The 27,249-nt window shown below is 46.0% G+C and overlaps 3 protein-coding genes across 6 annotated transcripts; 1 reads left to right on the top strand and 2 right to left on the bottom strand.

Moving 5' to 3' along the window:
- Window positions 1-85: 85 nt before the first annotated feature.
- FXR2 (FMR1 autosomal homolog 2) lies at window positions 86-16,296 on the bottom strand. 2 transcript variants are annotated; one of them, XM_079135437.1, is made up of 18 exons: window positions 15,846-16,296; window positions 9,689-9,741; window positions 9,246-9,339; window positions 8,629-8,700; window positions 8,364-8,512; window positions 8,032-8,125; window positions 7,146-7,262; window positions 4,714-4,776; window positions 4,025-4,195; window positions 3,747-3,825; window positions 3,301-3,410; window positions 3,001-3,087; window positions 2,077-2,296; window positions 1,697-1,894; window positions 1,410-1,610; window positions 1,232-1,327; window positions 984-1,084; window positions 86-674 (listed from the first exon to the last, which is right to left on the bottom strand). In XM_079135437.1, the coding sequence occupies exons 1-18, from the start codon at window positions 15,924-15,926 to the stop codon at window positions 579-581; spliced, it is 2,082 nt and encodes a 693-aa protein (XP_078991563.1). In that variant the 5' UTR covers window positions 15,927-16,296; the 3' UTR covers window positions 86-578. The 2 variants fall into 2 exon arrangements, with proteins under 2 accessions (XP_078991563.1, XP_078991564.1); XM_079135438.1 differs by lacking the exon at window positions 4,714-4,776 and having other exon boundaries at window positions 90-674; window positions 15,846-16,295.
- Window positions 16,297-18,393: 2,097 nt separating this feature from the next.
- SAT2 (spermidine/spermine N1-acetyltransferase family member 2) lies at window positions 18,394-20,936 on the bottom strand. Of its 2 annotated transcripts, none has more exons than XM_079135454.1 (6): window positions 20,651-20,936; window positions 20,444-20,495; window positions 20,236-20,319; window positions 20,043-20,156; window positions 19,869-19,909; window positions 18,394-19,745 (listed from the first exon to the last, which is right to left on the bottom strand). In XM_079135454.1, the coding sequence occupies exons 1-6, from the start codon at window positions 20,783-20,785 to the stop codon at window positions 19,578-19,580; spliced, it is 594 nt and encodes a 197-aa protein (XP_078991580.1). In that variant the 5' UTR covers window positions 20,786-20,936; the 3' UTR covers window positions 18,394-19,577. The 2 variants fall into 2 exon arrangements, with proteins under 2 accessions (XP_078991580.1, XP_078991581.1); XM_079135455.1 differs by having other exon boundaries at window positions 20,055-20,156; window positions 20,651-20,935.
- Window positions 20,749-26,304, top strand: SHBG (sex hormone binding globulin). 2 transcript variants are annotated; one of them, XM_079135441.1, is made up of 9 exons: window positions 20,749-20,892; window positions 22,040-22,194; window positions 22,352-22,443; window positions 22,598-22,787; window positions 23,108-23,269; window positions 23,480-23,639; window positions 23,769-23,905; window positions 24,389-24,596; window positions 25,027-26,304. In XM_079135441.1, exons 1-9 carry the CDS (start codon window positions 20,814-20,816, stop codon window positions 25,173-25,175), a joined length of 1,332 nt encoding a protein of 443 aa, XP_078991567.1. In that variant the 5' UTR covers window positions 20,749-20,813; the 3' UTR covers window positions 25,176-26,304. The 2 variants fall into 2 exon arrangements, with proteins under 2 accessions (XP_078991567.1, XP_078991568.1); XM_079135442.1 differs by lacking the exon at window positions 22,040-22,194 and having other exon boundaries at window positions 20,758-20,892.
- The last annotated feature ends 945 nt before the right edge of the window (window positions 26,305-27,249 follow it).

Here is a 27,249-nt window from a genome sequence, read left to right as displayed (position 1 = left end):
TCTCTTTTTAAATACTGTACAGTGAAAAATAAATACGCCTTCTCATCCACCAGACAAGGTTGGTCCCCCCTCCCCCTGGGGGACCTTGTCACCCCCTCTTCATACATACCCCTGGTTCTACTCCAAAACCTTCCCCATGCCTCCCACCCACGGATACCCTTACTATCCCCGTCTTCCACAGTGATGAGGCCCCAGAAACGGGGGGTACAGGATGGGAGGAGGGATAGCAGGGGAGCCCCCTGAAATGTCAAATCTGGGTGGGTCAAGGAGCACCCCCACCAACAGGCGGAGAATGGGGGTGTTCAGAGGTTGGGGCATTAGAGGATAAAGGCACATCCAGTCTGATGAGGAAGGGGAGGCGCCCCTCACCCTGGGGGTAGGGCGGACAAGAGGGAGGGGGTATGACCCTGTTTCACACCCCTCCACTAGCTCCTGGAGGTTGGGGGGGACCCAAGCTGCTGTGCCACCCCCCTCCCCCCTAGATAAGAGCAGCTCCAGCGCAGGTCAGTTGGGCCAGTGAGGGCCATGGTGGTGGGCAGCAAGCGAGATGGAGAAGGGAGGGATGCAGGCTGGAGGTTTTATGAAACCCCATTCACCAAACTACCCAACTCCAGGGGGGCAGAGAGCTCCCCATTCTCTGAGGGGCCCTTAGGAAGCTTGCTGACAGTGTCACCCTGAGGGGGAAGTGGGGAAGAAAACGAAGAGGAAAGAAAGCAGGTGGTCAGTAAAAGTCCAGGTGTAGGAATCCCCTCCCACTAAGCCTTCCATGCACCAGGGGCTGGTTCCCTATCTGTCTTTTCACTCTCATTGTGAGCCACACTTTTCTCTGTTATGCTCCAATTCTGTACTATTCTCAATGCAGCCTAAACTCCATCAGGCACAAACACCTCAGCAAGTCATTAAAAGATTTTTTGGGGAAATGTTGTGTGTCCCCTGCTCTGGAATAAAAAAGGAGTGGGATAAACTGCACCTCGCCTGCCTACCTTCTGTCCTGAAAGAGAATCCTCTGAGGGTTTAGCACGTTCCAGGGGTGGCCGCTGGCGGCTCTGGGATTCTGCTCGTGAGATATAGTCAGCCACAGTCACTGGGGAAGGGAGAAGACCAACTTTCAGAAGGAACTTGGATATTCAGCCCCAGGATTCCCACTGAACCCAACCCTGATCTTCACACAGGGCAGGATATGTCCCATTCTAAGCTCTAGGAGGGCTCCTAGTCTGCAGTGCCCACTGACCTGGCTGACGGTCTCCACTAATAGACCCATCAGTCCGGTTACCACGGTTGCGGCGGCGACGGCTGCGATTTCGACGTTGGGGTCTTGATTCTTCTTCTGTGGAATAGAGGAAAACAATTCATACTCCCATTCTCCCATCCCTTATTCTAACCCACCTCTGACTTCTCAGGCCCCTCACCCAGGCCATTCTCTGTCATGTTGGGCCCATCAGACTCCAAGCCTCCATCCATAACAGTTCTGTCTTCATCAGTGCGGCGGCGACGAGAGCGACGACGCCTGGCACTTGCTGGGGGTGGTTCCCCAGGCTCTGAATCAACCGGGGGCTCTGGTTCCGATGTGTCCAGTAGACTGTAAGGATTACTGTCTGGATCTTTCAGCACTGGTCAGAGGAAGGAGGGGGACTGGGAGTCAAGTGAATTTTGTCTTTCCTTTTGGCCCACATTCATGACCCCAACCCTCGGGTACCTGAGCTAATAGATGAAGAGTTGTATCTTGAGGTGGGTCGGGGAGCAGGCGGAGGTCCCCTACCCCGGCCCCCAATTGGCCGCCTCCGGCTATCTTCCCCCCGAGTTGGGGGATCCCGGTCACCAGGCCCAGCTCTGTTGGGCTCTTCTCTCTTCTCTGACTCAGTCTCAGAAGCTGTGGAAGGGTCTGAGCTAGGGCCTGAAGAACACAGTGGCATTTATTCAGGGCCATTCATCCCACCCCAGGATCCATCACAGCCCCAAAACTGGAAGAGTAGTTCCTCTCACTCACAAGCTCCCAACCAATCACCTCTATCACAAGTTTCTAGAAGTTTCCACCCAGCCCACTGCCTCTCCCCACTGGACCCACATCTGTCTTACCATAGGCAGGACCCCCAGTCCTGCGGCCCCTGCCCCGGCCCCCATAGCTGCCGCCATAAGTTCTTGTGGTGTGGAGAGAGGAGGAGGAGCTCTCATCAGTGGTATAGCCAGCCTTATCACTGCTGCCGCCCCGTCCACTCCCAGGAGGGCGAAAGCCCAGCCCAATCTGCCGAAGCTGTTCATCAATTTGTAGCCTCTCCAAGCGAAGCTGCTCTACCTCCTGATTGGGAAAAAGATGGAAGATGAAATGCAAGAAGGAATAAGATCAGTGGACAATTCCCTTCCTTCATGCTTCTCCTACATAGCTAAGCTCTCAGGAATGCAAGGAGAAGAAAGACACTGGCTGAATAAGGAAAATTTAGGGATCTAACCCCACAGTCAAAATTTCCACCAATAGGTCTTATTCTACAAAGACAAACTATGTCTTTGTAGACTGTGGCACATGCTTATAATCCCAGAAACTGGGGAGGTTGAGACAGGAAGATTGCAAGTTCAAGATCAGCCTCAGCAACTTAGCAAGACCCTGTATCAAAATAAAAAATAAAAAGGACTAGGATTGTAGCTCAGTGGTAAAGCATCCTGGGATCAATCCCCAGTACTCAAATAAATAAATAAATAAATAAATAAAACTAGGAGCTGGGCGTAGTGGCACACACGACTGTAATCCCAGCAATTTGGGTGGCTGGTCAGGAGGATCACAAGTTCAAGGCCAGTTCAGCAATCTAGTAAGGCCCTAAGCAACTTAGTGAGACCCTGTCTCAAAATGAAAAACTTATAAAAGGCATAGAACAGTCTTATGTTAAATCTCCACTGTTCAGAAACATGACAAACTGGGCACCCCAATTCTGAAGCTTATCCTTCAGAACTCCTTTCCCCCTTGCATATACACAGCTTGCTCCTTTCCTGGGTTTTCAGCATGGTTACCTGCAGGTAGGAGAGGTGATACTCCAGCAGTGCCTGAGCATTGCTAATATTCTCTCGGGTGCCAACAAATATGAAGGGAACCATTCCCTGGAGAGTAGAGGGAAGAAAAGATGGATGATAAAGGACAGTAGGACACAAATATTAACCCCACCTGGTCTCCCAGGGGAGCCCATCCAATGGGATCAAGATCTACTAAGGGTAAACAAAAATGTCTGTGTTCCACCCTCTGCAAATAACCAGCCCTCAGAAAACAATCCCTCCCACTTCGCGAAACTAATCTCTAGGCCTAGTTGCCCATACCTCCTCCCTGGGGTTCTTCTTGTCATTATCACCTTCCACACGAACCCTCACCACACCAGATTTATCCACAATCTCCTGGATCACTTTCCCATTCTTTCCAATCACTTTGCCTGAAAGGGTAAAGGAAGAATTAGGCTTTTTTCTTTCTTTCTTTCTTTTTTTTTTTAAAGAAATAAACACTTATGAAAATCCTGTATCTGGGCCCCTAACACTATCCCCCCCCCACCCCGAGACTGAGCATCACTCTATTAGCCCAGGCTGGTCTCAAACTTCTTGGCTCAAGCGATCATCCCACCTCACTGCACCCAACTTTCTTCCCACCACCATACTGTGACTGAACACAGGGCCTCACACATGCTAAGCAAATACTCTACCACTAAGCAACATCCCCAGCCTGTGCAATCGGCTTTCTATGCTTTCTATTCTTTACATATACCCAAACTCACCAACCAGGTTCCTGGGCACTTGCACAGAGTCCTCAGAAAACTCCAGGTAGCTTCGGGCCTGTCGGCATGCCTCAGGAGTCTATGGAAGAAGAGTGGGGAGTTGTTATCAAAACCAAAGACCTGGATCTCCAACAATTATCTCCTTGCCACGATTCTGGGGAAACTGGCTATCACCAAAGGCAGGGAAGAAGTGTACCATAACTTAGGTTGGTTTTCCATGTTAACCTCCCTTCCCTCTATCCCCTAAGAGAGCCTGAAGATAGATATCTTTTGCTAACCTCCCCGTAGATGCGAAAAGTGCAAGTCTCTTCGCCCAACTCAATGGCAGTCACCCCAGGTACTTTTCGGGCCTGCTGGATATTGGCACCGTGAGTCCCAATTGCCAGACCCATCAGGTCTTCTCGAACCGTGAATTCCTCCTGGAATGCTGCTGCCAACTGCTTGCTTGTCTGAAAAGAAAAGATACTATAAGAATCATGGTGGTGAGCCAGGTGCAGTGGTGCACGCCTGTAAACCTAGTGGCTCAGGAGGCTGACACAGAATGCTCGAGTTCAAAACCAGCCTCAGCAACTTAGAGAGGCCCTAAGCAACTTAGTAAGATCCTGTCTCCAAAGAAAATATTTTTTAAAAGGGACTGGGGCTGCTCAGTGGTTAAGCACCCCTGGGTTCAATTCCCAGTACCAAAAAAAAAAAAAATCATGGTGGTGGATCTCAGAACACCTGTCACAGGTGCCTGAATCTTTGCATAACTTAAATAAGGAAGAATATGTGAAAGAAAGGCAGAAACTCTTTAACACCAGTGGGGCAGGGAGCAGGAGGATGGTGTAATGAGGGCAAAGTTTGAGCTGGGAGTCACCAAAGTTCTGAATTTGGCTCTGACACTATCAATAGGGTTGTGTGATCCTGAACAAAACATATACTGTGTGCCTCTGGTCTGTCACCTGCTAAGTGATTACAACTGACCTACCTCATTCTCAAGACTATCAAGAGCATAAGCAAGGCTGGTGTGAAAGTTCTTTTCAGAAGGTACCTATAAGTGTAAGAAATTCTTATCTTAACCAAACAAATAACAATTCTTCCCAAAACCCAACAAGTTGAGTAAAAATTAAGGGGTTAAGAAAAGCAGAAAATGAACCTATGAACTACTACAGTTCTACTTCATTTCTCAACCAGCCTTTAGAGGGATCCCTGGTTCAGGGTTAGGAAGATAAGGTTCAAAAGCTTCTAGAAAAGTTGAGTCAAAGTAGAATGCACCAAGTTAATAAAAACAACTGATTAGGTCACTGAAATATCACAATCCACAATTTCTTACTTCCAAGATGGATAGGGTTGAATTATAGCAAGGAGTACACTAGGTATAAAAGAAAATAGGGAAAAGAAACTTAGTTGGGTATTCAAAATTACTAAATTTGGGACAAAGAGAAGATCCATAATGACTTACATGTATCTTCTAGAGAAGATAGAGAAGGGTTTTATTTCTTAAACTGCCTTAGCTCAGTGGCACAGCACATGCTTAGCAGTCTCAGAGCCCTAATTTCAATCCCCAGCACCAAAAATAATCTGCTTTATGGAGTAAAGGCATTTGTTATTGTATTAGTTCTTATGTTTTATAGAGTTAATATCTGTGTGTGTGTGTGTGTGTGTGTGTGTGTGTGTGTGTGTGTGTGTGTATGTATTTTTTTGAAACAGGCTCTCGCTATGTTGCTGAGGCTGGTCTCCAACTCCTGCACTTAAGATATCCTCCTACCTCAGCCTCCTGAGTGGCTTGGTACAGTTAGAATTTTAAATAATTTTAAAATGAAATAACACTAAACAAAAGGCAAGATTTCTTAAAAAGGAGGACATGTCCCTATTTTTCACACTTGGGACCTATGCTTAGCTTATCTAAGTTACTACACAGATCAATGTAGCCAAGTCCTGAAGAGCTGAAAAGTCTACCTTTTCATGACCAGGAAACTTGCACTTGGAAACCGGAGCAGAAAGTTTGTATCATCTGGCAGTAATGGTGAATTTTAAACTGGCAGTGCCCTGAGAAGCATTCCTGGAAAGTGAAAGATTACCATAATCCAGAATTTGCACAGGCTCACAGAAAAGCCTCCTGAAGATCAGTTCACTTGAAAAAATGGAAATAGATGTACATGTGTACACACACACCGGCGCTACCATTAAAAATTGCATAATACCTAGGAAAAGGGAACCTCAAAATTATAGGATGTTAGGACTCAAAAATCTATAGAGGGGGGGCTGGGGATATAGCTCAGTTGGTAGAGTGCTTGCCTTGCAAGCACAAGGCCCTGGGTTCAAATCCCCAGCACCGCAAAAAAAAAAATCTGTAGAGGGCCTGCGTGTGTAACTCGGTGTTAGAGCACTTGCCTAACACACAAAAGGCTCTGGTTTGGCTCCCATTACCACAAAAAACCCCACACAAACTTGTACAAATATTCTTGTCTAACTATTTCATTGTCAGAGATGAAGAAAAGAAAGCTTGCTGAAATCAAATGATTTGCCAAAGGACAATTATTTGACAAAGTGAGACATGATTCCAGCCTGGCACAGTGGCGCATGCCTGTAATCCCAATGGCTCGAGAGGCTGAGGCAGGAGGATTGGAGGACTGCAAGTTCAAAGCCAGCCTCAGCAAAAGTGAGGCGCTAAGTAACTCAATGAGACCCTGTCTCTGAATAAAATACAAAACAGAGCTGGGAATGTGGCTCAGTGGTCAAGTGCCCCTGAGTTCAATCCCCGGAACCCCCACAAAAAAAAGACAGTATTCCAAGTCTAGCAGTGCTCCCAGTGTACAAATGGTTCTCTCCTATATCCCACAAAGCTCATACAAGGCAGTATGGATTAGAGGCAATCTGGGGGCACTGCTGGAAATAAGAGCCATGATCTCTTCCTTCTTACCTTCTTTCATTAATTCTTTTTTTCTTTTTTTTTGGTGGTACTGAGGATTAAACTCAGAGGCACTTTACCACTGAGCTACATCTCTAGCCCTTTTTGTATTTTTCATTTTGAGATAGGGTCTAAGTTGACCAGGCTGGCCTTGTACTTGAGATCCTCCTGCCTTGGCCTCTCAAGTTGCCGGGATTACAGGCATGTGTCACTGTGCTCAGTACCTTCTTTGCACTTTTAGACAGTGTTTCTCTGACTGCACTTCAAGTAAAATTTCACTTCATCATAGGACCTCCTACCTTAAAAAAATTTTGAAAATAACGGTATCACAACAAGATAGAGCCCTGCCATCTGAAGGAGTATGAGATAAAATAGCTGATCCAGGTTTAACGGTCAGGAACAGCTTTAGTCTTTTTGTTCCAAAACCACAAAAGAGCATGAGTGGACGATGGGGCAGAAAGGGAGGGGGACAATACCACTCAGTAGAGTTAAGGGGAATCAAAACTTACCTCTAGGTGCTTGGTAGCCTCTTCATTGCGGGACATGAGTAGCAGTTTGGTGCGCAAGCTTCGGAAATGCATATCACCCAGCAGAGATGCACGCTTCACAGGGGCTTCTGTGGTTGACTGGGAAGAAACCAATGGGAAGTCATTAAAACTGTGCATACACACTGGGAAAAAGTCAGTGGCTGGAAATCAAAATGCCTGAGTCCCTGGAAAAAGGTAAAAGTTAAGAAACGAAGCTAGGCAAGAGGAAAATCATTGTTAGTCTCCTAAGAGTGAACTATCTGGATACCTAAGGGTATTGGTTTTAGACAGCAAGCATGGAGCAAGTATATGGTGAAAGGTATACACAGTCTCTTTTTCTTTCTTCTTCTTCTTCTTTTTTTTTTTTAACTAGGGATTGAACACAGGGGTGCTTTATCACTGAGCTACATCCCCAACCTTCTAATTTACTCTGAGACAGAGTTTCAATAAGTTGCCCAGGCTGGCCTCAAACTTGCAATCCTCCTGTCTGTCTCCCAAGCTGCTGGAATTACAGGCATATGCCACCACATCTGACTATGCGATCTATTTTTGAAAATTCAAATATCCAAGAAAGAGTCCCCAACTCAGATTTCAAAATGATTACCAGGTTAAAAAAAAAAAATTAAAGGCTGAGTTTTAGCTCAATGGTAGAGTGTTTGCCTGGTATGTAGAAGGCCCTGGGCTGGATCCCCAGCACCTCAGAGAAGAAAAATTAGGGTCATACTTAAATAACATTAAGGAAAGGTAGGGCTACCAGAGCCCCTAGGGGTCAGAAACAAAAAATTCTTCCTAACAAATAAATACAAACATAATTTGGCTTCTCCCATTTTGAAAGGGTTTATGTGAAATTCAAGTAGAAGAAACTCACCAGAATAAAGAGCTCACTATTTGTGATGTTGAGAAAGATGCAATTGGCTCCAAGTGCTTTCTTGAATTCTTTATGGACATTTTCATTGGAGCAGCTACAAGAAAGAGTACAGTAAAAGGTTCAGGGGAGAAAAAGCAGAGAGAAGAGGGAAGGGACCAGTTTAAAAAAAAAAAGGAATGGGAAATGAAAGGGGCATGGGTCCATTAAACTAAGGTGAACTACAGAGGGCCAGGGAAATAAAAAATGAAAAATGGGAGTGGCCCTGGGAGAAATAAGGACAGAAACTAGGGCTACAAAGATGGTCTTCCATTCCTGACCTCCCCGATACTCACGCCTCTCTCAGATCCTCAGGCACAGCCATGGTAACCTTGAAGAAGCTGCCTTTGGTTGCAAGGGGATTGGGATTAACTGGCCGAAGTCGCTCCAGGGTGACAATCTCATTGTAGGTGGCATCACAGGCAGCATATTCAATGACATAGAACTGGTAGAGGGAAATAAAGAAGTTGTAGATGGCCTAAACATCTATCTCCTACCTATCCATGAATGAATAAAACGCTGGTTTCAGAAAGTTCTCCAAAGGCCTTCACAATCACTCACATCTCCCTTCATCATCCGCACACGGGCCAGCCACCAGCCACAAGGTTCCTGTTCATTGGCTCGAGAATAAACCTGAAAAGAAGTTGGAAATTAAAGAAACACTGAAGACCATTTCAAAACATTAAGGATGGAGTAAGTATTAAGATACTTGGGATGTACAATAAACCAAGGATAAAGTAAACCAGAGGAAGAGTCCACTAACTAAAAATCAGAGGGCACTAGATTTTTTTATCTATTATTATTATTATTGTTTATTTAAGAGATGGGGTCTTGTTATGTTGCCCATCCTGGCCTTGAACTCCTAGACTTGAGCAATCCTCAAGCTATCCTTTTCCGTCAGCTTCCCAAGTTGCTAGGAATATAGGCTACACTACCACACCCAATAGGTGGATTGTAGATACTACTGTCACAAATGGAATTAATCCCCTGAATCTGGGGAGCTCCCCGAGTTGGACTGATCACACCTCTGATGGAAAAGGAACTACTGTACTCTACTTCCCCAAAGGCTACATGGCTGGATGTGGTGGCTCAGTTGGGGAAGAAAGGAGCACCAACCAACCAGAGAAGAGCCTAGGATCCTGAGAAAAAAAGTGTTCTTTTTTCTCCCCTGCCCTTACCTCCACCTCATCCCCTTCTGTGATCTCCTTATTATAGTCAGCTGGAGGTGGTAGCCGAACATCCCCAAAAGGAATCTGTCTTTCACTCTGCCAACTGCAAGAGAAATAGTGTTATAAAAGCTATTTAGACTGATGTGGTCACCTATTTCTTCAGGAAGGGGTTACTACCTTAGATGTGTGACTTCCACCTTCCTTAGCAAATAGAAGCTAAACTCCAGGCCTTAGTCCATAGTGATGTTGTCTTCCATCTCTTGCTAGAATCTAGCACGTGTCCCCACCCTTGCCAAATTTTCAGCCCTTTCCTCTCCTGGGGTTTATATTACCCACCAAAAGCTTTGGTTCTTCCCTACCTATTACATGCCTCATAGGACTCAGCCACCCCCTCTTTCTCCACTCTCCTTCTAGGACCTATTATGCTGAATTCTCTATTCCCAAGGTCTTACTTGTTTTCAAAGAAGATGGTGACGGAGTCTTCATGGACATCCTTCACAAAGCCCTAGAATGAATTTTTTAAAAAATGTAAAATACATAAAATGACCTTTCACCACCACTTTAGCCATCAGGGGAACAGAGACACTTGAAATCCTTGAACTAGAGTTTTAGGTGGGGCCACAAGCAGTCTTAAAACAGGGTCAGAAAGATTGTACTAGGAAAAGAATGGTAAGTTAAAGAAGGAAATAATATTGACTTGGAAAGAGATAATGTGACAAAATACAGAAATAAGACAGGAGGCAAACTAAGTAGAAGAGGAAATGCCACCCGCAACAGAACAGTCTGCAAACTGGTGGTCTACTCTGGCTTCAACAGGGGCCTCCCTATCTGTGTCTTTCTCCTGTTGTGCTGAGCAGCCTGCCAGAGTTCAATTAAAATACCAACAACATTTAGCAAGGCTAAGAATATCCCATGAGACAGTTTAAGGCTGTCCTGGAACATCTAGAGGACATCAGGATCTGCTGAGGGAAGGGTCCAGCTCCCCCATACAGCAAGAGACCTGAGCAGATTTGGTGTTCTTGATGCCTAGGGTCCTTGGAATATAATCAGAACACTGGAGAAGTTCAAAGGAAGGACTAGAATTTGCAGAAGAAAAAATAAGGACTTAAAAGATGTCTGATTTTTTAATGATAGAATGCTGAATTTGAAAATAAAATAGAAGACCCCAATCTTGAGATCACTGATAAAACAAACAGGGAATATTGAATAGCTGGTCCATCTCTTCCATGTCCTCACTAAAGAGACCAAAACTACTTGCTCAACCCTAAACTCCTAATTTTTTTTTTTTTTTTTTTTTTTACTATATTTTTGGTTTCATTCTAGATATCTGCTTAATCCAAGGCAACACAGGTTTTCTATATCTTCCTCTGGAAGCTGTATAGTTTTTCGTTTTATATTCGGATCTATGATCTGTTTTGAGCTAAATTTTGTACTGGAATGGGTACTGATCAAACTTTTTTTTTTTTTTTACTTATACATATCTAGTTGTTCCAGAACCATTTGTTGAAAAGACTACCCTTTCTCTAAACTGTCTTTTTCACTTTTGTCAAGAAATTAACATAAAATGACATAAAACCAATCAGATGGTGGACTTTTTGTTGGGAAGAGGTACTGGAGATTGAACACTCTACCACAGTTATGTTCCCAGCCCTTCTTTATTTCGTTTATTTATAGCAGTACTAAAGATTAAACCCAGGGTGCTCTACCATTGAGCTATATCCCCAGCCTTTTTGAGACAGGGCCTCACTAAATTGTGGAGGCTGCCCAAAAAAGTGCAATCCTCCTGCCTCAGCCTCCCAGAAGTGCTGAAATTACAGGAATGTGTCACCATGCCCACTTTAAATTTCATTCTTGATACAAGTCACCTTTCTTTTTTAGGGATAGGAACTTACTATGAAGCCCAGTTATTTTTTAGAGCCTTACTGTTGTCTAAGGCATGTAGTTATTTATTACTTCTGGGTCCCTTTCTAAACCAAACTTTATCTTTCTCTGACCATCTCTTCCCAAGAAATGCTTATCAATCCTCTTCATTCAGAATCAATATTCACTCCTATCACTCTTCACCCAAATCTTCTGAGGCACTCTAACTCCTTACCATCTGCCTGGGTTATTTTCTTGCCTTTTGGATGCTTTCCTTAGTTCCTTCCTAAGTGCCTTCCTTCTCTAACCACTAATATTTCATTCCTACCCGCTTTTTCCTTTCGTCTTTCTGGTACTGGGAATTGAACCCAGGGTACCGCACATGTTAAGCATGTGCTTCATTTCTAAGATAATTCTTTTCCATTTTTTGTTTTTTGGTACTGGGGATTAAACTCAGGGGACCTTTACTATTGAGCTGCATATTCGGTCTTTTTTTTTTTTCTGGGTACTAGGGATTAACTCAAAGGGGCTTTACTTGAGATACATCCTGAGTCACTGGGATTACAGGTGTATGCTACTGCACTCAGTTCTCTTTTCATCTTTATTAGGGTCTGTCTCAATTTCTAGAAATATTTCAACCGATCTCTTCAGCTGACTTTCTTAAATTCTTTATCCAAAATGCTTACCTCCATGTCTTCACGGTAGGTTATCAAGAGTTACCTATTCTAAAACATTTTAGGGATGAGACAGAAGGAAATAGAAAAGAGACAGAGGAGAATCACCTGCCTGCCTCTGTTATGAAGAGATTTACACTATGCCACTGGCTTTAATCCAATTCTTCACCATGTTAGCGTTGGCACACAGGGCTAATAGCATTAATACTGTTTTTTTTCCCAGCTACCATTATTTCCAAGGCAAAATGCTAAAACTCAGAAAGGAGTCAAACCTTACATTGTTGAACAATTCAAAATAAATGTCACTCACCCTTATACCTTCAAGGTTTTTTTTTTCCCTTCAAATATTCTCCAAAGGACTGGGGTTGTAACTCAGTGGTAGAGTGCTTGCCTAGCACATTTGAGGCACTGGGTTTGATCCTCAGCACCACATAAAAACAAAATAAAGGAATTGTGTCCATCTACAGCTAAAAATGTTATTATTTATATGTATATATATACATATACTATATATATGCATATATATATATATATATAAAATCTCCCCAAAAGTAGGTCTTTTCCCAGTTACACATTCCAAACCTATAACTTCTTTTTAATTCTGACCATTAGCCCTGATAATGGTTTTTGTTTTTGTTTTCTTTTTAGAATACCAGTGGGAGAAAATGAATTCCAAGTCCTGTTCACTCTATGCTCACTGAGAAAACAAGCAAATAAGGGCAAGAGCAGGTGAGCAAATCTATTAGAAAACCATCCAGATCCAGAGGATGACTTGATTCAGTGGCCATACTATACACTGGTTTTGTCTTCTGGAGTCTAGCACCAGGTAGACAGAGGTAGAATGTTCTAGGTTTCTAGGTACTACTGTTTCCTCAAATCAAAAGATATGAAATCAGTCCCCACCTTCACCCTATATTCTAGTCCTGACCTGTCAAAAGAAATAAGGAGTTCTAGGAGAAAAGCAGGAGGAGGTTGGGTAATAACTTTTGAATCTGATGATGTTCCATTCATTAAGAAAGTAATGAGAGCAGGTGCACTGGCACATATTTATAATCCCAGCAACTCGAGATGCTGAGGCAGGAGGATCGCCAAGTTCGAAGCTAGTCCAAGCAACCTCACACATAGCCCTAAGCAACTTAGTGAGACTGGCTCAAAATAAAAAAAGTTGGAAATGTAACTCAGTGATAAAGCACCCCTACATTCATCAGGTACCAATTTAAAAAAAAAGGGGGAAGTGAGGGCTGAGTATAGCTCAGTAGTAGCATGCTTGCCTATCATGTGTGAAGCTATGGGTTCAATCCCCAGCCAAGGGGGGAAAATAAAAGAATGAATACAAATTAGAATATCTACACAAGGTCTAGGAAGTAGGATAACTTGTGTCCTGGAAGGTGAAAAGATAGCTCATTTGGAAGAGTACACTTAAAGGAGGAAAAAAAAATTACATTCTGACAGAAAAGGAAGGATTGGTGGGATAGTTACAAAATAACTTAGATCCCAGAACTGCCATCTGTCCTGGAAGAAAATCAAAATAGGACCCAATTCGCAAAGAGGAAAATGGGACCTCCACAAATTTATAGTTTTAGAAGCAATGTAAACACTCCTTGACCACACCAAGGTTTGCTGAGTCATGAATATTAAATCAGTAGCAAGGTCAGAATGGATAAGTATCTATATGACACTGAGAGTGAAGAAAGATTAATCTGAATTTAGAGATTTGTTGTTTTTAACTCAATCACAGAGCCGAAAATGCTAAGGTGGCCAGAACAAATTCCACATTACCTGGCTTCAGGATCAACTCCAATTAAACCCTATTCCATCCTTATTCACTCAAGTCTATCATTGCCATAGCCCACAGATAAAGAAAAGGGAAAGATAGATACTTTCTGTTGGATACTCATACATGGAACAGGAAATATGCCCCTTTGCAGCCTAAAGTGGATACCAATCTTGCCTAGCTGTGCAAAGTTCCCATGCTTCTAGAACAAAAGCAAACATCACACCTTGACCTCAAGCTCAATCTGAGAATCACTCTTCTTGAAAGTCAGAATTTGTGGGTGAGAAGGATCCAAAATGAAGGACAAGACACGGTGGGGAAAAAGGCTAACATTTGATGAGAAAGGTTATTTCAACAAAGGTAATACAAGTTGGGGGGACAGGATATGAAATAAATGTGTTCTATCAGAACCAGAAAGGAATTAAGAGATTTTTTTGCCAAATAAAACAGAAATGTTATGGAGGCAGGCAGGTTAGAAGAAAAAGTCCCAAGAGATAGCTAAGTAGGCAGGCAATGAGAAAAGAGATAAGCTGGGAGCTTCCTTTAGCTAGAAACAGAATAAGGTGATTCCTAGGGATTACACAGGAATAGAGAATTTTAGGATAAAAAGGCAAAGACTTGCACATAAAGAAATCTGGCAAGGAAAGGCAAAAAATGGTAGAAATTTAAAGTGAATAAAAAATAGGGGGGGCTACAATGAACTTATCAACTGAAGTGGGGAGCAATACAAACCCTTTCAGTTAAGCCTTCCATCCTTCCATGATTTCGCAGGAAGAGTCAGAGAAAGTCTTCCAAGGGTATGAGAAGGTAGAAAGATCTACTGTGAGAGAAAATGACCTGAGGGAACTGAGGGAAGGGAGGGCCTTTCTTCTCATACCTGATGTTATGAGCAGATATCTTTTCTCTGGCTCCCCAGGATGAAATGAAAAAATGAAATGGGAATCAGAAAGTCTGGGGCAATTCTAGGCATAAAGTCCAAAAAAAGTTCAGAATTCCATCAGTCACACGAAGAAAAATGCCTGAGAAGAAAGAAGTTCTCTCTCTGCCAGGAGTGGTGGCACACACCTATAATCCCAGCTACTGGAGAGGCTGATGCAGAATCTCAAGTTTATATTCAGCCTGGCAACCTGGAGAGACCCTATCTCAAAATAAAAGGGTTAGGATGTAGCTCATTGGTAGAGTGCTTGACAATCATGGGCAAAACCCTGGGGCCAACTCCCAGTTTCAGAGGATAAAAGGGAAAAAAAAAAGGCCAGGGTCTCTCTGACTTAATCTAAATTGGTGGTGGGGTGGGGGGGGAGATGGGAGATGACCTAGAAAATGATAGTAGTAAAAGGATTTCAAAGGAACAAAATCCTGGGCAAGGGAAAAACTGAAAATAACCAAGGGTCTTTGAATGATAATCCCTGTCTCTTTCCAAAAAAGGCTGTCAGATCAGGAATTGGGAGAACTGACCAAAGGTCTTCCAGAAGTGGAAATCCTTAAGAAGATAAACATAAGGGATCCTGGTGAGATTCCCTTTAAGAAATCATGAATATGGTCTTATGCTTTCAAGATGAAGGAACTATATGAACAATCCAAAGATATCTGAGGTCAAAGTGAGATACCAAATACAATACATCCCTGAGTAGAATGGCAGACCAGCAGGCCTTGAAATAAAGATTTGATGGGTGACAGACTTGAAAAAGAATCCACTTTATGGTTGGCTGGGAGGCAACTTGACTGTTATAACCTGAGGCCAAAGATGCCAAATGTCATAAATGAATTTTGACCGTTTCTCCTTGGGCTGGGAACAGGAATATAAGATGAAAGTGGGGTGAGTGTTCCACAGCCAGTAGGCAGAGGACTCCCTGAGGAAGATTAAAGGATCCAATATGGGACAGAGGGCCTTCCCAAGGGGTTCATGTGGGAGAAGAAAGAAAATTCTCCATGTGCTTAGACTGTAGGGAAGATGTGATTAAGGGCTAAGGTATGTCTTCCACTAGGAAACATGAAAGTCAATTAGAAGCTGGGTAAAGAGGTTTATCATGGGGGGCGAGGAGTGCCGATCCAAGCACAATAATGACCTGATGTCCATTCTCTCGGAGCTGGAGGTAAAAACAGGTGTAAAAGAGGAGTCAAAAATAAGAGGAAGAGGGCTGACTCCCAGCGGTCTGCCTATGAGGGCTGCGGGTGGGAGCGTGGGTCGAAGGTTCTAAGGGTCAGGACTTAGCTACAGGAGCTCGATCCCGCCCCACTCTTCCCTACTCCGCCTGGGGGAGGGGACCAAAGAGGGTGTCCCGGGTCGGCGAGCCGCCTCACCTTGTAGAAGGCCCCGTTGGAGCCGCGCACCTCGACCGGCAGTCCCGGCTCCACATCCCCCCCAGAGGACAGGCCGCCCATGGCGCCGCCACCGCCTCCGACTCCGGCGGCGGCAGCTGAAGCAGCGCTCTGAGTACGGGCCGGACCTGGCCCCCGACGTCTCCCCGGAGGAGGAGCCGGAGGGGGAGCCGCGGGGGGCGGGAGCCGGGCCGGCCCCACGGCGGCCCTGCCACAGCCAACGAGCAGGGGGCCAGGGCCGGGCCGCTCCCCGTCCGCCGCCGCCGCCTTGGTCTCCGCCACCGTGAGGGGAACGGCCGCCGCCGCCGCTGTCTTCGTCACCTCAGCTTCCGCCCGCCGCCGCCGCCCCCGCTGCTGCCTCAGTCCCGGGACCCGCCGCTGCCGCTGCCGCTCCACGGCCTCCACCTCCCCCTGCCGCCGCCGCCGCCGCCGCCGCCTACTGCGCAGGCGCACCCGGCACCCGCCCGCCGCGCGCGGTGTTTGAGGACCACGGCGCAGGCGTCAAGGCAGGCGACCCCACTCGCGCTCGCCAGCGCATCAGGGCTTCCACATTCCCCTCCTCTCTCTCACGCCCCCTCCTGGTCGCTTCCTTGCGCTTGCGCAGAACGAGATGAGCGCTCTTTATTCGTCTCCCCACCACTCCACTGTCCGCCTCCCTTCCTTTCCTCCGCCTCACAACACTGAGTGCAAACCAATCACGGGGAGGGAGGGACAGAGCTCACTCCCTCGGATTGGATTTTCGCCGCCAGGTCAGGCCACACCCACTTCGCCACAAGGAGCCCCACGGACTAGGGCAACTTAGGGATGGGCATGCGCATGAATGACTGCTTGGTCACTTTCCCCACCTTTGTCTTTCTTTGTGCGCACGCTCCAGAGAAAAAAAAGGAGGAGCCAGAAGGCCAAGTGTCCGGTGCGCATGCGCTGGGCTTTGCCATCTGCGGGCACCGGTATTGACTATCTTAAGTTATCTTTAACCGTGTGGTATACGAGATTTAAGAGTCAGGGATCTTAACCTGGGGATGTAGCTCAGTGCTAGAGTGCTTGTTCGGCATGCTCATGGTCTAGGGTTCACTCCCCAGCACCACAGGGGGAAAAAAGAGCCATGGCTTTTGACTTGAGATTTTAATATAATGAAGAGTTAAAGAATAATTTCGTAAACTATACCGAAAAGCAAATGCAACCGAGCGGAGTAGCGTTGCTCGTAATCCCAGCAACACCGGAGGTAGAGGCAGGAGGATCACACGTTCAAAGCTAGCTTCGGCAATTTATGGAGATCTGATTTTCTCTTTGTTTTGGTGTTGGGTTTTTAAATCCAGGGCATTGCGCATAACTAAGCATGCACTCTCCTACTAAGCTACACCATGACCCTAATTTGAATTTTAAGATGGGTCTTCAACATTTTAAACTTCCATAGATCCTGATTTCTACAGCTTACACATTTATGTTCTAACCTCAGTGTCTGAATTTTCATCCCACTGATATGACAATTTAACCAATGGCTCAGGCACAAAAGAAACTATACCACCATCAAAAGCGATGACAGAAAAAAAAAAGTGATGACAGATACACACTATACAACCTGGAAACGTGTTCCTGACATGGTTAAATTAAAAAACAGGCTACAAAAGTATGATCCCATAAGTCCTACTCATTTAACTATATATGTATATATTCTGTATGTGTTCTAAAGTCTGAATAATCAATACCAAAGGCTTAATAGTGATTATATAAGTAAGGTTATGACTTCTATTTTTATTTTACTAATTTTTTTTTGGAGCTGGGGATTGAACCTAAGACCTTGTGGATGCTAAGCACACATTTTACTACTGAACCACACCCTCGCCCCCTCTGGTTTTTTTTGAGGCGGGGGTACTGGAGATTGAACTTAAGGGCACTCAACCACTGAGTCACATCTCCAGCCCTTCTTTGTATTTTATTTAGAGACAGGGTCTCACTGAGTTACTTAGCACCTTGCTTTCACTGAAGCTGGCTTTGAACTCACAATACTCCTGCCTCAGCCTCCCTCCTCCCTGGGATTACAGGCGTGTGCCACCATGCCTGGCTACTAGTTTTATATGTATGCTCCAATTTTTTTTTTTTTTTTACAACAAATCTGCATTACTTGAATAAAATAGTATGAAACTGGGGAATAAGAGCTAGAGGAATAGCTCAGTGGTAAAGTACTTGCCTAGCATGTTGAAGGCTCTGGGTTTGATCACCAGGAGCACAAAAAAGAAAGAAAAAAAAATAAGAAATGAACTTTCCCTTCTTGTTCCCTGGTCTTAAAGGTTTCGTTTTTTTACCTTGATTTTCCTCTTTTATAAGGTATGTCAGGCTGAAAATAAAGACTTTGTGACTTTTTTTTTCTTCTTGCTGGTATGATTGAACCCAAGCCCTTCAATATGCCAGGTAAGCACTCTATCATTGAGCTACACCCCAAGCCAACTTGTGACTTTTTTTTTTCTCTTTTCTTTTTCTTTTTCTTTTTTTTTTTTTTTTTTTTTTTTTTTTTTTTTTGTGTGTGTGTGTGTGTAGTAGGAATTGAACCCAAGGGCACTTAACCACTGAGCTACAGCAATTTAAATTTTTTTTTTTTTTTTTTTTGAAATACGGTCTTGCTAAGTTGATTAGAGCCTCATTAAATTGCTGAGACTGGCTTTGAATCTGCTATTGTACCTCAGCCTCCTGAGTGCTGAGATTACAAGCATATGCCATTCCACCTGGCTCAGACTGCGTCTTTAAAAAAAAAAAAGCTGGGGATGTAGTTCAATAGTAAAGTATTTTGTCTGGTATGTGCAAGGCCTTGCTTGGTTCATTCTCCAGTGCTGAAAACAAAACAAAACACTAGGTAGCTGACTTCTTAACAGGGCCAGGATTTCCCTAAACTTCTGGGGAGGTTTCAGCCTCCCCAGTATGGTGCCAGTGCTCCCAGCTAGCTGAGCTGATTTATTAAAACTTAGGGCAAGGGGTCCTTCTCAGTTTCCCTTGAAGTGCTGACACCAGGGGGCAGTCTGCTGCCTCTGTCGAGTGGTGGGCCTGCCATAATTTTGGATCTGGCATAGCTCAATCCAGATATTTGAGGCCTTCAGATTCTAAACAAACTCCATCTGCCAAACCTGTTCACTCACTCTCTCTTTTCCCTGGTCACACAGCCAGAGCCAAGACTGGTGTATGAAGATCAAAGACAACTTTGTCCCTCCCTTATCCTTCCTGGCTATTTCAGCCTCCATCAGAGCAACATCCCCTAATCTGAACACAGAAGGATCTTGTCCAAGCACAGTGGTGCATATCTGTAATCCTAGCTACTGGAAAGAGAGGCTGAGGCAGGAAGATCACAAGTTTGAAGCCAGCCTGGGCAACTTAGGGAGGCTGTCTCAAAATAAAAAGGGTTGGGTGGTAGCTCAGCGATAGAGCATCCTTGGGTTCAAACCCCAGTACTCCAAAGGGGAAAACAAAATTTATTGAAGTGACTGAAGACTTTGTCACCTTATCAACTCTTCTACCCAACACCATATCAGGACACAATAATTCTCATTTATTTTTCACCCTCAACAAGGCCTCTCCCTCAATTCTGCTCTTTCTGTACTCCAGGAACTTGCATCCACAACCCTCTTTTCTCAGGGAGGCCTCTGGGTCACTGTGGAGATGGTCTCTGAGGAGTGCTTGAGTGGGTGGAGACAGAAACTCCAATAGAGAGATCCCCAAGCGATGGCATCACCTTCCTGCCAACTCCCTCATTGCCTCTCCTTCAAAGCAGAAGGAGTGCCAGCCCTCTGCTTCAGTCAGATCTTGGGCTCCTAGGGCCTTGTACAAATCCATGGCCCTCTTGTTCCAGTCCAGAACTGCCAGGCGGAACTGGGAGCAACCTTGATCCAAGGCCACCTGTGGAGAAAACATTACTCACTGTTCTGAGGCCAAAAGGGAAGACTCACCCCCTCATTCACCTGAGTGCCCCCATATAACCTTGCTTTTTCAGGCCTCGCTTGTAGTTCCCACCCTTCTCACCTCAGCCACTGTCTTGATTATTCTGGAACCAATCCCCTGACCTGTTAAAAGGAGAAAGAGGCAAAAAGAATCATTGTTTGAGTTGAAGGAGATCAGAAAAGGCCATAGGCACAGATGAGGGGGCTCAACCACTGGTGGTGGGTTTGTGATCCTGTGTCCACCCCGGTCTCAGACCCTGCCCAGTACCACGATATTCTGGCATCACATAGATGTCCTCCAGATAAATGCTGCGTCCCTTCCATGTGCTGTAGGTGAAATAGTATAACCCGTAGCCCACCACACAGGTCTCTGAAAGAGAGAAAAGAAGGGTAAGGCCCCTGGAAACAACAGGAGAGAGGACTGAGGCTGACTGGTGAGGTGCTCTTACCCTGTAATTCCCCAGGTGCTGGAAGAATCTCTGCTACCAAACAGTGGTAGAAAGGATTCTCTCCAAAGCCATCTGCTCTCAGGGCTGCAGAGATGGGGAAATCTGAGAAAGAGGACCCTGTGTATGCCCACCCAGGAGCTGCTGCCCAGGAAACACATCCCTTACTTCCTCCCCAGCCCCCATCAGGGCACGGTTGCTGAGCCCCCACCTTCTTCACTGATCTTCACCTGATCCAAGAGTTTCTCGAACTCGGCCAGTTCCTGGGGCGCGGGGACGGAGACAAGATTAGAGTAGGAGGGCCGGGATGCTCCCGGAGCCAGATCCCAAGGCGCGCCCCTCCCCCACACCCTCTTCCCACTCCCGGGCTCAGGCCGCTCCGCTCTGACCCCTCTGCTTTCCCACCCCCAGGCTTCACCCGAATCAGCCTCAAGATGTCTCCACAGTCTCCCTCCTTGGCCTCTCGGATCCGCACGGAAGCCATCCGGACCCCAGCGTTTGGACCAACGACAAAGATCCCCACTCCCGTTCTGCAGGGCTGAGCAAAGGGCATACAAACTCGGGTCACGAAAAGCCGGGAGATGAGGGAAGTGGAGGTGCCACGGGTTCCCAGCCCGGGTTCTAGTGCTGCCAGGAAGAACAGAGAGACCAGCAGGGAAAGTGAGTTGGTCCTGACCGCCCCGGTAACCACTAAATTCGCCCAAAGAGGCGCTTCCCCTAGCCAATCAGCTTGCAAAATAGGCGCATCCCCGCCCCCAGCCCCACCTCTGACAGCACGGTCTTGTGACTGGGCCCAGGGCAGGGGTCAAAGCTTCCGGTCCAAATCTCCATCAGAGATACCCTCCACCACCCCCGCTCTGAAGTCACCTTGTGCTCCTTTAATTGAAGTGTGCAGTGATTATCTACTTTAGCTTTCACTCACCCACCCATTCAGATCCACCTGAACCCTGGGTGAATCCCCAAGACCCCCAGCTGTAAAAGCTATGTCCCACGGTTTTGTTTGGTTTCTGTTGTTTCAGTGTTGAGGATCAGACCCAGGGCCTCTAGGCAAGTGCTATACCAGGGAGCTATGCCCCCATCCCTATTTCTACAGCTGTTGGGTGGCTCAAAATGTTTCTTCTCTGAGGGACATTTCTATTTTAAAATGGGTCAGGGAGAGGGTACACTGTTGGGCCCTGTAATCAATGGATAAGAGAGATCTTTAGGAATGGGGCCAGGTTACTTAGTATCCGCTAAATCACACACAAAGACAATAGCTGCTTGTGAGACAAGCGTCAGAGGCCTGGGAAAACTTAGGGAGGAGTTCAGAACAGATAACAGATACCATGTCTGCTTTATCTCAGTGAACCCTCATGCACAGCAATCCCATAAATAAATGATTATTTCCTTCATTTGACAATGACAGTGAAGCACAAAGGTGAGGTGACTTGCTCAAGGTCATTCAGTCAGATAATTGAGATTCCATTCTCATCTCTAGCCCCAATGCTACTTGAGCAGGGCAGGATCCTTTGCAGACCTCAGGTCTGCTGAGGATCCTCTCCAAGTGGATAGAATGCTAGGTCAGGCTCTAGGGGAGAAAAAGGAACATGGGCTGTCTTCTCCCAGCTCATAAACTTCCCCTCTACTATGGGGGTTGATAATAGAGGGACTCTGTCCCTGGCCCCATTGCTTTCAGAGGAGCTGCAGGGTCAGTGTCCCAGTTTCCTGTCCCCTTTCTCCCCTCTGCCACCCCCCTCCCCCCTCCCCCCCATCCTTTAACTCTCCACCACCCATGTGCAAGGCTGCCTCCCCCACACGTACTCCTCAGAGTTGTCTGAGCCACAGAGTGGATTGCTGCTGACTATGGAGAGCAGAGGCCCACTGGTCACCTCACATCTGCTGCTGCTGCTGCTGCTGCTGCCACTGTTGCTGCCACCTCACACTCACCAGGGATGGGCTCTGGAACACCTTCTCCCCACCCAGGTGCCGAAGTGGGACAGGGTCCTCAGTTGTACGTGTATTTAAATGAACTGCACTTTGGCTCCATCCTTTTCTCTCCTCCTCTGTTCCTGTAGCAGTGTCTCTCTTGCCGTCTCTGATGTGTCCTTCACCCAACTTGTTTATCTTCTTTTTCTAACAGAGGGCCCAGGATCCTCCTGCTAGACACCTCAGCAATGGCCTAGGACAAGAACCTGTAGCTGTAATGTTCTTTAACCTCAGCAAGATCAACAAGTATGTGGTTCACCTATCCTCTGGACCCAGCTCCCTGACCCTACCCTGTCTCCATCAGTCGTCTTTCCATGTCTGCCTCTTCTGTCTCCCTGAACTCCACCTCTTCAACCCTCAAAAGACACACCCCACAGTTTTTCCTTCTTTGTCCTACCAGAACCTCCTCTTCCTTTGAATTTCGAACCTGGGATCCAGAGGGAGTGATTTTTCATGGGGATACTAATACTGAGGATGACTGGTTCATGCTGGGACTTCGGGATGGCAAACCTGAAATCCAACTGTTCAATTCCTGGGCCCAGCTTACAGTAGGTGCTGGACCTCGGCTGGATGATGGGAGATGGCACCAGGTAAGCGAGCTCTTCTCCTTCAGTGAAGGATATCTTGGGCTGGTATGCAGAAAAACAGAAGCGAGTTATTGGGTATCCTTTGTCATTGGCATCTCATCTAATCTACACAAAACTCCAAAAGTAGCTACTCTTGTTCCTGTTTCTTCAGATGAAAATTTTAAAGCCCAGTCAATTTATAAGTGAGAAGACCTGAGTGAGCCAGGGATGCCAGCTGTGTCTTCAAGTGCACATTCTTTCAACCATACTAGGTTGCCTCAGAGGAAAGGGGTAGCAACACACCCCCAAGGGCCTCTGTGTCTACTTCTCACCTCCTATTGCAGATGAAAGTGAAGATCGATGGGGACTCAGTACTGCTATGGGTGAATGGAGAAGAGATACTGAGCCTGAGACAGGTCTCTGGGCCCCTGGACAGCAAACCCCAGTCCATCATGAGGATTGCATTGGGAGGGCTGCTCTTCCCCACCTCCAACCTGCGGTTGCCGGTAACTAAATCACAGGGGTAGGAACTAAGACTAAACTGTGAAAATAGAAATCCAAATTTTAGGGAAAGAGAATGGGATAAGAACTGTGTGGAGGAAGTCAAATATTTGTGTCTCAAAGGGAAATAAACTGAGGATGTGAAGGCTGAGACTGAGGCTCACATACCCTACTTTAAATATTCCAACATTCTTCCTCTCCTCCACCCACTCCAGCTTGTCCCTGCCTTTGATGGCTGCCTGCGCCGGGATACCTGGCTGGGCCAACAGGCCCAGTTCTCATCTTTTTCCTCTACTACCTTCAGAAGTTGTGATGTGGAGTTGCAACCTGGGCTATTCTTCTCTCCAGGGACCCATGCTGAATTCAGTCTCCAAGGTAAACTTCTTGGAGACTATTTTTTCCTCCAAAGCCAGCTCTACCTTCCTCTGTCTCCTTCCAACACTAGGTCCTTCTCTCTACAAAACCCCAGCGTTGAGGCCTCAGGATGATCATTTCTCCCTGCAGACATTCCTCAGCCTATTGTAGAGCCCTGGGCCTTCTCTCTGGACCTGGAATTTAAGTTGGCAGCAGGCTCAGGCCATCTCCTAGCCCTTGGGGCACCAGAGAACCCTTCTTGGCTCAGTCTTCATCTCCAAGATCAAGTAAAAAAGGAGGGTGGGGGTACTTCCTGTATTCAGTAGAGCCTGAGAGCAATGGTCGGGGGAGAGGGGCTCCAAAATTTCAGTACTAGGAAGGCTTAAGAGTGGCATTCAGGTAGAGGTGGGGAATCAGAGACATATCTTAAAGTTGCCTACAGCATGCTGGGGAGATAGCTCAGTTGGTAGAGTGCTTGCCTGGCATGCATAAGGCCCTGGTTCAATCCCCAGGACCGAAAAAAAAAAAAAAAAAATAGAAAAGGTTGCCTACAGCAAACAAATTGCTTTTACTTAGATTATTTGGGGTGGGAGTGATTTCATAAAAGTTTAAACCAGGAAAATTGTGGCAGGATGTAAGTGGTAAGAATAGTCAGTAGGTGGAAGTGTGGTTTAAAAACTGAATTAAGGCAGCTAGGGTGGGGCCACAAGGAATAGGTGTGACCCATTCTTTCCTCCCTTACTCCTGTCTGTGTCTGTCTCATACTGCAGAAGGTGGTGCTGTCTTCTGGGGCAGGGCCCGGACTGGCTCTGCCTCTGGTTTTGGGACTCCCTCTTCAGTTGAAGCTGAATATGTCTAGAGTGATTTTGAGCCAGGGGCTAAAGACAGAGGTCCTTGTTCTGCCTCCTTCAAGCCTTGGCCCCCTCCTCAACCTCTGGACCCAGCCTCAGGGCCGTCTCTTCCTGGGAGCTTTACCAGGTAAGTGAGCTGTTCAAGTTCCTCAGTACCCCAAGGGAACTCTGAGAGAGAAGAAGAAAAAGCCACAAAAAAAGAGGGGAGTCCTTCTCTTCTCTGAGAGGACCCACTCTCTCCCTTGACAGTGTCCACCTTTCCCCTTTTCTATCCCTTCTTAAAAATTCATGCCTGTTACTCTAACATAAAAATAAAAGAGAGAAAGAAAGGTAGAGGACAATAGGGCTGGGGATACAATTCAGTGGTAGAAAGCTTGCCTAGCATACATGAGGCCATGGGTTTGATCCCCAGCACTGAGGAGAAAGGAGAAAGGAGATAAGGGGGCAGTGGGAGGAAGTGCTTTTGGAAATTCCAGTAAGAGAAATGAAAAGTAAGGAGTTTCAGGATTCAAGGCACCCTAATGCTCTAATGCCACTTCTATGCCACCTCCCTCTAGGAGAGGAATCTTCTGCCTCCTTTTGCTTGGATGGTCTTTGGGCACAAGGACAGAAACTGGACATGGACAGAGCCCTGAGCAGAAGCCAGGACATCTGGACTCACAGCTGCCCCCAGATCCCAAGCAATGGCACTGATACCTCCCATTAAACCCCCTATGAATGTAACATGCTCATTTATTCCACAAACATTACTGTGTACAGGTAAAGGACCAAATACTGTGTTGAGCATTGAGATGTACTGACAAGCACAAACTGATGTACTAATAAGGCTAACAAATAGGTGGATGATTGGAAACTGATAAATGCCATAAAAGAGCAATCAGAAAGTTGTAAAAGTACCTGGTGTGATGGTGCCCACCTGTAATCCTAGCTACTCAGGAGGCTGAGGCAAGAGGTTCTTAAGTTTGAGGCCAGCAACTTAGTGAGATCCTGTCTCAAAATAAAATTTTTAAAAAGTATCTGAGGATGTAGCTGAGTGATAGGCTACTTACCTTGCATATTGGAAGGTCTAGGATCAATCTCCAATAATGAGAAGAAAAAAAAAAAAAAGAGAGAGAGAAAGTTGTGGAAGTGTGGAGACTAGGAGGTCCTAACCTAGTCTGGGAGTCAAGGGGGGCTTCCCTGAGGAAGTGGTGACCAAGGCTGGGATCTCAGGAACAGCACCCACAGACATACACAAGTCACTTTCTGGAAACTAGAAGCCCAGGCTTTTCCTTCACATCTACTCCTTTTTACACTCCATTTTCCTACCTCAGAGATGAGGATAGAATTTTGTTGTCACCATCATTCTGGTCCTTGGACTGGCCATTGCTGCCCAGGGAAAGAGCAGCAGGGGGCGTGAGAGGGTCATAGAGAGATGGGGCAGGGGTTCTAGGAAAAGGGGTAGAAGTAGGGAGAAATAAAAAGGGAGGGGGACAAAGGATGTAGCGCAGTGGTTAGAACATTTGCCTAGCATGTGCAGCAACCTGGGTTCCATCCCTGGCGGGAGGCGGGAGTGAAAGAAACAGTAAAAAGAAAGAAGAAAAAGGGAAGAGAGGCAGAAGGAGAGAGTGACCTCATCTCTCCTAGTCTTTGTCCTTGCTGTGTTCCCAGACCAATTCATCTCTATTCCATTAAATAAAAACTGACTTGTACTGGTCCCAGTTGGGAAGCACAGGCAGATTCAGGAAGATCTCTGCCCTCAAAGAATATGGGGACCCAGGCCTCAGATCTCTGGAGAATCCTGGTGGCCCAGCCCCTCCCTGATGAACCCCCAGCATTTGGCCTCAGCTTTGAATCTTCAGGAGCCCCAGGACTTCAGCCTTCAGTCTGCACCTTTTAATTCTCATTTCTTTCATGAACTGTTATTTTATTTTTGGTACTGGATATTCAACCCAGAGCGCTTTACCACTGAGCTACATCCTTAGTCTTTTTCTTAGTTTTTAATTTGAGACAGGGTCTTGCTGAGTTGCTGTAGCTGGCCTAGAACTTGTGATCCTCCTGCCTCAGCCTCCTGTACCCTCTCATGAACTGTTAACCCATTTCCCATATCTCCAGACCCCATGGGAATTCTAGTGTCATAACCTCCCAGTTTCTTACAGGGATCTTCCTATCAGTAAGCCAGGCAAGAGGGTGTCACTCACTGGACTACTATCTCCTTTGGCAGATATTAGCCAGGACCTAAATGACCCCAGTGCAAGGAGACTTCAGTAGAGTCTCTTGGGTGGAAGACACAAATCCTAAATCTGGTCTTATAACCCTCCCAATCCTAACCTTTTAGGCTTTCCTGGGGTCTACAGCTGACTGCTCCTTGCCAGTAGTGTTTGTAGGAGGATCTCAGAAGGCCAAGGGAGTACACATGAAATTCTGGTCAATGTTCTATGCCACCTGGTATATCCTTTTAACTGCTATTTACTGGACACCTACAATGTGCCAGCACTGTTTTGCATACTGAGGATGCATTGGTGAAAAGGGCGCATACAATCCCTGCTGTTTTGAGGGAGACAAGCAGCCCATAAATAAGAAAACAAATATGTAAGCAGCATCATTTCAGATAGTACAGCTGTGAAGGGAATAAGATCTGTAATATAATAGAGGAAGAAGGGGAAAGGCAGTGTTAGTCTGGTAGTTAGGGGGTCAGGGAAGGCCTCTCTGAAGTGGTGTCACTTGCGCAGAGACCTGAATAATGAAAAGCAGTTGTCTTGTAGAGGCAGCGTGAGGCAGCAGGGAAGAGCCCAGATACA

This window comes from Sciurus vulgaris (genome assembly GCF_902686455.1).
Source record: "Sciurus vulgaris genome assembly, chromosome: 3".
NCBI lineage: Eukaryota > Metazoa > Chordata > Mammalia > Rodentia > Sciuridae > Sciurus > Sciurus vulgaris.
The sequence above is the reverse complement of the archived record's forward strand: the minus strand, read 5'-3'. Positions and strand labels throughout refer to the sequence as shown.